General features: G+C 41.7%; 1 protein-coding gene across 1 annotated transcript in view; it reads right to left on the minus strand.

The window, feature by feature from the left end:
* The window catches only part of hipk3b (homeodomain interacting protein kinase 3b), a 32876-nt gene extending 22160 nt beyond the window's left edge, over positions 1-10716 (minus strand). Inside the window, exons 1-2 of the mRNA XM_058088641.1 lie at positions 10341-10716; positions 1848-3129 (exon numbers count right to left, since the gene is read on the minus strand). Coding sequence (XP_057944624.1) covers positions 1848-3129; positions 10341-10413 — 1355 coding nt within the window. The 5' untranslated portion in view covers positions 10414-10716. The remainder of the gene's footprint in view (positions 1-1847; positions 3130-10340) is intronic.
* Between the last annotated feature and the right edge of the window lie 235 nt (positions 10717-10951).

Consider the following 10951-nt stretch of genomic DNA (forward strand, 5'->3'; position numbering starts at 1 on the left):
TTCTCTCTTAATTGTAGCCAACTTTATACTGATGCAGAAGCATACGAAAATAAGAGCAGCAGACTGACGAGTGGTGGTCACCAAAGCTCTTGGATGACAGATGACAGGCAGCTGCTCTATTCACTTCCTGCCCTCGCAGTGTACAATCTATTCAAGTTTCACCAACTTCCTGAAACCTCATATACACACATAAAGGCTTGATACGTGTGTGAAATGAACAGACAGTAAAAAACGGTTGTTGACAAGCACTTTTCAAACAGGGTTTTACTTTACTACTTTACAAAGAGTGGTTGAGTGGTAAGTCAATTCTTACTTTATGGACACCACCAATGGACGTTGGACTACAGGAAGTTGGTCAGTTTCCTATCTTCTGGGAATATGTTCTCCCAACTGTTAGTGTGTCTGTGAGAATTTTCACTGGCCTTCAGAAAGGGGGGGTTGGGGGGTTGTAACATTTTTTTGTCCCAAGGATACAACTTCTGTTCTTTATGGGCCACTGAAACCAGTTTTCAATATTTGGGTTTTCTGGCTATACAACAAATACGCAAAACATAGAACCACTCTGTGTTTGTAGGATCTATTTTCTTATCTGATGTATCAGCAACATTTTCCATATCTTAATTTCCTTTTCTTCCTCATGAATAAAATTTCAGTTGATCACTATGAATTTCAAAGTGAAAGACCTTCACATAAAAAAGACACAAGCCCCTGCGTAATGGCAATCACACTACAATGAGATTATAAAGGCAGAATTATTGTTATATTACTAGCATTGGAAAAAAGGCCTCCTTCTCAAATGGCTTAAGTGGTCTTCCAGTGTAGATTAATGACTGATTAATTACAGCAAACAGTGTTGTGGTTTGTAGCCCTGTAATCTTGAAAACATAATGCACTACCTCATGAAATAAACATGCTTTACTTGTCAGTAATCTTTCAGTTTTAACTGACATTCTACTGCATATGCTTATGTATTATTTATGTGCTGCATCTGTTTAGGGAGGAATATTTGGGCAACACTAATTTCCTCTGGTGTTTTTCTAATTCCTGAGAAGTAACCTTAACAAGGTTCAGCGGTAATGTGTACTCTGCTATTAATTCATATAATTATTCTGTTTTTGGTACTCCCTGTACCCATTCATGTTGTGCCAACTGTGTCAAACACAAACAAACACACCAAAAGCAAATCAAAGATATGAGCAAGTAGGACTTTGCACGTTTCGTTGCTATTTCAGGTTCCTGCAAGGCCTTGGGAGAACAAACAAACATTTCCCAATTCATTTCACCTGTAGTTGTTGGGGGTCAGGTGACAGTTCACTGTCAAGAAAGAAGAAAACATCTGTCTTCCCAAATTAAATGTATTATATAATTACAGAGCTAATAGCAGACTCTGTTTTTTCATACAACAACCTAGAAGGAATATAATTTACTAATTTCCTGAATCAGACTTTCTTGATGAAATACAAGTACCCAAACAATACTAACTCACTACCATAAATTAACATCAGTAAATCCCTTTGGTAATTAAAGCAGAGGCAAAAAAATGCAATGATTAAATCCATTCATTTCCATGACAAAATTTCTTTCCCAGGCTGTGGGGCCCGACAAATCTGCTACAATAAACACTGTGCAGTCACTTTTTTTAGATTCCAGTGGTATGCGGCTCCTTCGCTGGCAGGATGTTGTGCAGCATGGGAGACATTTCCTTGTTTTGCTTGAGGAAGGACATTTTTAACCCAACAGTTTTAGCACCATACAATATTGAAATTGACTGTAGCTGCACTAAAATTAATTGTAAAAACAACTAACAATGTCAGAACAAAAATGAATGATAACTGATTTGTACTCACCTATAGTACCGAGACTGGAGGTACGTGGAGCAGACTGCTTTGGACACATGGCTGGCTGAGCCAAAGTCTATCACCTTCACCCTGTAGGGTTGCCTCACTGGATCCACCAGCATAATGTTCTCAGGTTTGAGGTCTGCATGAATGAGACTCATGCTCTTCAGCTTTTTCAGAGCAGTGGCCACCTGCTGTAGCACAGGTCTGATCACTTTCAATGGCAACGGGCTGAACTTGTTCTGCTTCAGAAAATCATAGAGGTTCTGCTCAAGCATCTCAAACACCAGGCAGGTGTGGCTGCGGTGTTGGAAGCATTCGAAGGCTCGCACCAGGTTGTGCTCATCTGCGTTCTCCCCACTCAGACGTGCGAGGATGCCTACTTCTATCTGACCCTGTCGAGCGTATGAAGGATGGTTCTTCAGGATCTTAATGGCCACTACCTCACCTGTGCCTCTTTTCCAGCACTTTACAACCTGGCCAAACGTGCCACGTCCCAAGAAATCCAGCACTTCGTAAGTATTCTTCAGTGAGCAAAGAACCTCATGCTGCACGACCTGATAGTCCCCATCGCATCCTCCCGCTCCCCCAGCTGCAACCTGTTTGGAAGGCCCTCCTCCAGCACCCACGGCCGCAGGTGCAGTCGCTGCTGCATTTCCTACATTTGCTGTTTGCAACATGGCGGGCAACATTGACAGTTCCTCCACAATCTGCATGGTGCTCCCACGATTATCCAGCTCCTCACTTTTACGTTTCTGTCCACATCGCTGAGAGCTGTCAGCCGAGTTCAAACCTCCACAGTCTGCCTCTGTGTCACCCTCCTCCTTCTCTCCACCTCCCTCACCTCCTCCACTGCAGCCCTCTCCCCTTCCCCCTCCTCCTGCTCCTGTTGCTCCACTGCTGCCCCCACTTGCTGAGTCTGTCTGCTGTTGCTGCTCCTTGTCCTGCTTGTGGAGAACCCCTGTGGCCTGCCGCTGCTGGACAGCAGCTGGACCTGACCCTCCACCTCTTTTCCCGGGCTGTTGTCTTTGGACACCACGCACCACCACGGTCTTCACTGGGTACTCTGGTCCTCCAAACACTTTCGCTGTCAGGTCTTGGCACAAGAACGAGCGAGCTTTTGTCGGGTGCACAATGCCAAGGTTTCGCCTGTTCAGATAAGTCCGCGGATGTGCCCTCTCATGGTACACACAGCTGCTGGGCTCAACTTTGAGTTTCTTCACACTGCTAAAGGCACTTGTCTGGGTTTGATAAATGTGTGGTGGGTAAACCAAGACTTGTGAGGCCATACCTGCAAGAAAGAAGCAAACACTGGGTCTAAAAAAGTGCATTCTTGGAATATAGTTCATCTATTTATAATTTCTTCAATAATCTGTATTTAGGTTAGAATGGATAACTAGTAAATTCCTGTGAAAATTTTGATGGGCATGCCACCCATGTCTTCTAAAAGTGTTTTCCTAAAAACACTACTGTTTAGTTTAAAGTATTTTTGAGTTGTTGACATTTTAAAATGTCCTCTTAAACCAGGCACACCTTCATATTTTGTTATTGTGTTATTGGCTGAGAATTTCAGTATAGCTAAAGGTTTGATATAAAAATAGATTGACATTTTCTAGATTTATTTAGAAAAGAATGGCCCACTTTAACGTAGCAGCTATTTTTAGGTAAGATCTTTATGTGCATCTTGCATGAAGAAAAAAAAAACACGAAAACATTAAAAACAGTATTTTAATAAAACTACTTCAAACACACATTTGGCTTTGTCTCACTTTGAGAAAAAATATCAGGATATATATCGTATATCCATATTCAACCTAAATATATCGGGATATGAGTTTTTGGTCCATATCGCCCAGCCTTACAAAAACCTCAACAGTCCTCATGAATATTACATGTTCATTCAGTTTATCGTAACAGAATGGAAAAAACATTAAAGGCCATCTGTATGTGCTATAAGCAGACGAGGCTAGCTACAATTGTCAGCATGCCTTACAATGTTGTCTCATACTGCTAAACCATTATCTTCTTTAAATTCCTCCTACTCCGTCAGAACAGCATTAACCAGTTCATATAAAACATGCATTTAAATATAGCTAAGAGTTTGCCGTGGAGTACATGAGAGCACCTTTGCCATTAAAATCAATCCACTGTAATCCCACCACCACCACCTCCACCCTCCAAGCAGATGACTAACTTTGCAAAGGTTTGCCTGACCTTTCTCTGTGGTTGCAATGCATCCTACTGCACACGTCTCCAGGGCAACCAATAGGGCGGGAAAGCATCATACAAAAAGCCAACCAGACAAAAATACAGTCATAAAGCATCAAGGCTTTACACGTGCACACCACCCCCATGTGCATTTGTGTAATTCGATGGGATCTATTAAGATATCTATTTAAATAAGCGAAGAAGTACCATAGAGTTTCTAGTAGCCCTCCCTGTCAAAGTGGCCAGTGACTGGAGACACTGTGTGCCATTCTTGGAACCATGACCTACTTTCATTCTGAGACAGTTTATTCCCAACAAATACACGTGGTGAAATTAGTTTACTTGATAACTACTACTCGTCTTGTGTCAATAACACAAAGATCGACTAGGAGAATAAAGTTCAACTAAACTCACTGTTTTGTTTCCGTTGCCTTTTTTTGTAGACCGTATGTTTTAGCACGCGCCTTATAATACACACTAACGCCTTATGTATGGGTTAAGTACAGAAATAGACCCCGTAATTGAGACTGGTGCGCCTTATAGTGCGGACAATACGATGACTTAACCACGATACACCGGACATGTCTGCATGGTGGTATTGCGACATCAGATGTGATGGGACATTTAATACAAAAATGTACATGCTGGTTCAGACGCTTACATTAAATAGTGGTTGCTGGTTGCATTGAAATGTGCCCGACAGTGTGAAAATTCTGCCTGTGAGGTTTTGGTGACGTCTGTACTCTGCACCTGTCAGCCGATTCTACCACTTCGCCTGCTCCAAGAATAGACCAGGCTTTCAAGGCACCTTTGGTGCGCTGTTTTATAAGAAATTGTCACTGGCCAAGCTAAAAATTTGCGCCGTGCGTACAGTGGTGCGCTGGACCAAATTACCACTCCATGGGCTGCGCCACCCTGCGCTGCGTCACAAAATTAGAGCCCTACATATGTAAATTATCAGAAGTTAGACAAAAAATGTGAAGCTATGAGGTGCAATTGGTGGGATGGGAAAAGAATGGCAGCTGCTGCTATTATTATGACCAGAAGCTAGATACTCCCTGGGTCAGCCATGAGGCTCCAACTGTGGCATTGCATTACATCCTTCAAAGCTGCAGAAGCTTTCCTACAACCTTGAGCTGCTTGGTAATTACTCACTGGTGACCTTTTGACTGGAGTCCACTCAAAATTTAAACGCCAAGAAAACAAACACTACACACCTGTCCACAACGAGCAAATGCTGCCAAGCGAGGGTGCACTCACACTGGGACATTTGATTCCCCCTCCCGTTGCTGGTCCGCACTCACACTTATCTGCAGATGTCACGTGAAGCAAATGCACAATGAAATAGCACATCACTGATTTAAATGCCGACCAGTCCAGGGTGTACCCCGCCTCTCGCCTGAAGACAGCTGGGATAGGCTATGCCCGCGACCCTAGTGAGGATGAGCTGTACAGAAAATGGATGGATGGATGATTTACATGCACTAGGTTTGCGGATTAACGTGGTACTGCCAACATGCTTCACTGGAAAACTCTTTTTGCTACGAGGGCACTCAGCAATCGCAAACTACACACATTTAGCCACACAGAGGCCCAAACTGATGATGGCTATGTGGTTTGACTTTACAATTTAAGCAGAAACACTCTAAATGAAAACAGAGATGTGTCATTTAATTAATGTGATTGCTCCTCCACACATTGGTGAGAAATTGCAAATGCAGTCATGTCGAAACAAGGAGTCGCGTTGATAAGATAAAAATAGGGTTAGTTTGTTTTGTAAAAGAACAAGGTATACAGTCGTCTCTTCCTCCCCTATAAATTCAGTTTTTTCATTTCTAATTGTTTAGACAGATGGCAGATGTGCATTTGATAAGAACTCAGCACGCATTGTTTGCATGTAAAAACACACAACAAGGAGGAACTGAGAAGGCATATGCACTGTAAGGAAATTTTAACGCATGCAAACACACACCATTTAGGTCCAAATGTGAAAACTGTAAATATTTCACAGTGTTATTGTGATCTAAAAGAACATTTTTGTATTTGTATTTTGAGCAGACATTCTCAAAGACTTGCTTACATTAAAGTAGTAGAAGGGAGCTAACCCCACAAGCGAACTTTTAGTAGTGTTTTAGGGCGCCATTTCAACATATTTAGTTCGGATGGAGCGGGTTAGTGTTTGTGATGAGATTCCACCAGGATTGACCATTCCATCAAGGAAACACTTCCCTCTAACTATGAAAATATGACATTCATAATTCAGGAAAAGTTTACTTATCATGGTCGGTTCTGGAATCAATTAGCTGCGATAAATGAGGGATGACTGTAGATCTCTATACTTAAATAACTTCTGTTGTGATATTGGTATTGGTAAAATTGGTAAAATATTGGTATTGGTTTGTTAATATGTGATATAATGGGAGGGTAAACACTGCCAGGAATAAATGTAGAGTCACTACATTTATATCGCTACAGTACATATAAGGAAAGGTTTGGTGTTGTAAAGCAAATTTTCACTGTATGATTACCAGAGCCACAATGATACCAACATAATAAATGTGAATCTTGCTCACCTGCTTTAGTGTGACCTGAAATTAAATCACCCAAACCCACAGACCGCCTGTTTATTAAATAAAGCTATGATTCCGGCATGACCGCCCCTAAGTCTAAAGTGCCAAATCCAAAACTGTAGTTGTGGACATGGAAAATCCTCAATTTTCTACTTGGTTTCCTCCTGCCTTTCAACAGGAGTCGCCGTGAAATAGCTATGCAGCTCTCAAACACTCCTAGGTCTCGTGAAAATGATGATCTTTGCTCAAAAGCCTCTCTATTTTCCAAGGAATGTGACCACATGGCATTTCAATTGTGAACTTATGACTAACATTTAGAAGTCCTCGTCTTGTTGGATTAGTTCTCGCACACAGTCGATACAGAGGAGAAGGACAGAATGTTCTGCTATGGGGCCCAGACTATGGAGAGACACAGCAGAAAATTGACATGTGTGTGAAAGGGGCAGCTGAAAGCGAGAGCGGCAGTGTCACACTTCAAACCAACACTGGTGTGTGTGACACGTCATGCCTCTAATTATGAAACACTTAAAGGCCATGGTAAAATCCCACACTGAGGTGGCTTTGAGTGTTTGGTTTGATAATAAACACACCACTCATATTGTGGGGGATTTTTTAAGGCAGCGTTATGACTATCATAAAAACATTGTATATCACAGTATACATAATTATAGCAAATAACGATGAGCGGAATAACATTTAATGGACTGAATTGATTATTGATAAAGCCTTTAGGCCTCAGCCTTTAGGTCATCTCCATTGTTGGGTCTGGTGTCTCTCATCTTCCTCTTGACAATAACCCACATATCTCTCTATGGGGTTCAGATCAGGTGAGTTTGTTGCACTCACCCGATCATGCACAGGAACATCATGGTCATTGAACCAGTTTTTGGTACCTTTGGCAGTGTGGGCAGGTGCCAAGTTCTGCTGGAAAATGAAATTGGACAATGAATCGGCATCTACATAAAGCTTGTCAGCAGAAGGAAGCATGAAGTGCTCTAAAATGTCCTCGTAAAAGGCTGTGTTGACTGTGCATATCAGAAAACACAGTGGACCAACACCAGTAGATGACATGGCTCCCCAATTCATCACTGACTGTGGAAACTTCACACAGGACTTCAAGCAACATGGATTCTGTGAGTCTCCACGCTTCCTCCAGACTCTTCTGACGTTGTCTAAAGTTCAGAAGTGGCTTGACACAAGGAACGCGACATTTGTAGCCCATGTCTCGGATTCATCTGTGCGTAGTGGCTCTTGAGAGTTCAGCTTCAGTCCACTCCTTCTGAACCTCCCCCAAATTCTTGAATTGATGTTGCTTGACAAATCTCTGAGGCTGCGGTCATCCCTTTTGTTAGTGCACCTTGTCTTGCCACACTTTTCCCTTCCACTCAACTTTCCATTAATATGCTTGACTACAGCACTTTCTGAACAACCAGCTTCTTTGGCAATGACCATTTGTGGTCGTTGCCATTTGAGGTTGAGGTTGTCAATGATTGTCTTCTGCACATCTGTCAAGTCAGCTTATTCTTCAGCATCATGATTGCGTAGCCATCTGACCCAGACCGAGAGTCCACTTTAAAAAAATCAGGATACAGGTGTTTTGAGTCAAGTGGTTGATTAGGGGATGACACAATTTCAACAAATACATGTTTGGAATGTTTCACTCAATGTGTAATGAATCTGTATAATATATGGGTTTCACATTCACTAAATCCTTCACACAAACACATTTATATAGTGCATTGTTAAACTATCATAGAGGGTCATATTTGAGCCAATAATGGATATGACAGACTGCACGAATTGTGAGTTTAGATGGTAGCCCTCCCCACTGTGCTTCAATACAACCCTGTGCATCACTGCTACTTGTATATCACAAGCTGGACCACAGCGTGCAACATTATAAAAGTGCACCATTTTGTGTTGTTTTGTTTGATATTTACTCCATTGATCAAAAGCCTCAGTAAGTGTTGACTATCTGGAGGAAGGCTACACTGGAACTGTGGCATTCGGCTTAGAAACTATCACCTTTGTGCCTTCATTCATATTCGCGTCTGCTAACTGCTCGCACTCGTGTAGCCCGGCTACTGGCACAAAGAGGCTTAATAGCTGAGAAGATGTCGACTCTTTCATATCCAGCCAATGCACAAACAAACAGACAAGAACCCTGTCATCAGATTGCACAGACACACATACACTTATATGTCTATTTATTGAGGGCTAATAATTACTAATGTGGTTATTTTTTATAATTCGATAAATCCATATATCCATAAATGTGACAGGTCTACCCGGGTTTGTCGAAGATTTCACCGTGCTAGCACAAAGCTAATGCTAGTGGAGTCCAGGAAATATTTAGGTTTGAAAAATGAGCATAATAGGCCCTCTATAACTTTGCCCGCATGGGGAAACACATTCATTCCACTTTGCACCAGTTTATGCATGCTTCCAAGGTTCTGCATTGATGGCTAAGCCTAATAAGTTTATCAGCATGTGGAAAACCACTCAGATTAGACCACTGTGTTCCCTGTGTAGCTTCCTCCCTCATTAACTCTAAACAATTTGTGATTACCTTGCTTTTCTTGATATTCTCAGCCTCATTACCACTCCTTTGGTTTTGTTGAAAATCCAATTATGTGAATTATCTGGTGATGTCAACATTCAAATAATCATGCTTAAACTCTGTCCTCTGCTGCTAAAAAAAACGTTTACTTCTGGTGGAAATGTTCCTCTCATAAACGTACGCTTCCAGAGAAAGTCCAAACTTGTTTTTAGTGCTTGCTGCGATATGGTCTGCCTCAAATCATGACCCTTTAAGCACCAAAGTCCCAAAATTGCCACATGACATGCTCCTCTTGGTTGAAACCAGCAGAGGCGCTCTTGGGTCACTCTCAATTAGTTCACAATATACTGTACAATGTGTTGGTTATGAGAAGTTGAGCCACATCCACACAGACCTACACAATAACATATCATAATATCTAATATGCTGTCCTGTTCACATTATCCAAATAAGATTATAACTGTGTCATATATAGTTTCAATCAACACAATCGGGATACAACTGTTGCACTGGTGTAGCCTATTTATATGCTGAGGCAAAAACAACGGGTCCCTGTGAGATTATGAGCGGTCAGAACACCTTAAAAGCAACATAACACAATAAGACTAGTGTCTATAAGTAATGTTTTTACACATCATAGAATGACTAAAGCACGGTCGAAGAATTTTTGCTATCTTCGTCGAGTTCAAAGGTCCTCCGTATTTGTACCAACTTTTTAGACGATTAGATTAGACGTCTTAGAATTTAAACTCCATTACTCAAGCTATCCAAGGAAGTGACATAACTCATAAAACAAGACTCACGATTAGCAAGTAACTGGGTCCATTTCCTTCATAGAGTAGAATGTGCTATAGTAATGTTTACATGTACGTTAAGGTTCCCCGTGACAACGTAGAAATAAAACAGTAGAGGTCCAAGGCACTCGCGTTAATCATTACTACCAACGTCACTGTCGCGTAAGCGTAGAAGGAATTTTCCTACAAGTAAACAATTCAATTTAGCGACCAACAACGATGATTTAGTAACCAAAACGCGTCAATATATTGTTAAAACCAACGCTAGCTAAGTTTGTTGGTAAGTTATGACAGTGTTACGTCACGGCTAAACTGTAAAGGTGGATCAACACTAATATAATCGTTGATTATGGTCTCCCTTTCTACTTACCTTCACATAGAGTCTCTATAAATATAATCCAGGGCTTCTCTGAACATGTTATGGACTTATAAATCCATTGCATGCACAGTTCGCCTGCACTGCTGCCATCTTGTCCTAGACGACAGGAAGGGAGAGCTCCCCCTCGGTAACGCCACCATCTCCCACATTTTTAAACGTCAACTGACTCCCGCAAATGAACATCCACGAATATCAAGTCGTGTCCAGGTGAGAGCTACACTGTTCTAATGTTTCTCCCTCCAATTTCGGGAGAGGTAGCCCATCTAGGAAAGGGTGGCCGTCCCCCGTCTAGATGTGCGGGTCGGCAGCCCTGCTAGCCTCCAACATGTCTCTTTTTTCCTGTCCGACTGCTGGAGAATGTTTGTGAGCTGACGGCATTAGGTAGACCAGAGCAATCGATCACACGGAACTCGATTAAAAAACATAAATTCAGCGCAGTAAAATAAAACACGGGATTAATTTCACGATATAGCTACGTGTAAAATTATAATTTACTTGAAAAATGTATGGTCATCCTATATAGTGGTATTTTCAGACCACATAACTGAATGGGTGGTGACTCAGCAATCTCCTTTTTTGGTCTAGTTTAGGTTGTTGCACAG

This window comes from Doryrhamphus excisus, chromosome 12 (genome assembly GCF_030265055.1).
Source record: "Doryrhamphus excisus isolate RoL2022-K1 chromosome 12, RoL_Dexc_1.0, whole genome shotgun sequence".
NCBI lineage: Eukaryota > Metazoa > Chordata > Actinopteri > Syngnathiformes > Syngnathidae > Doryrhamphus > Doryrhamphus excisus.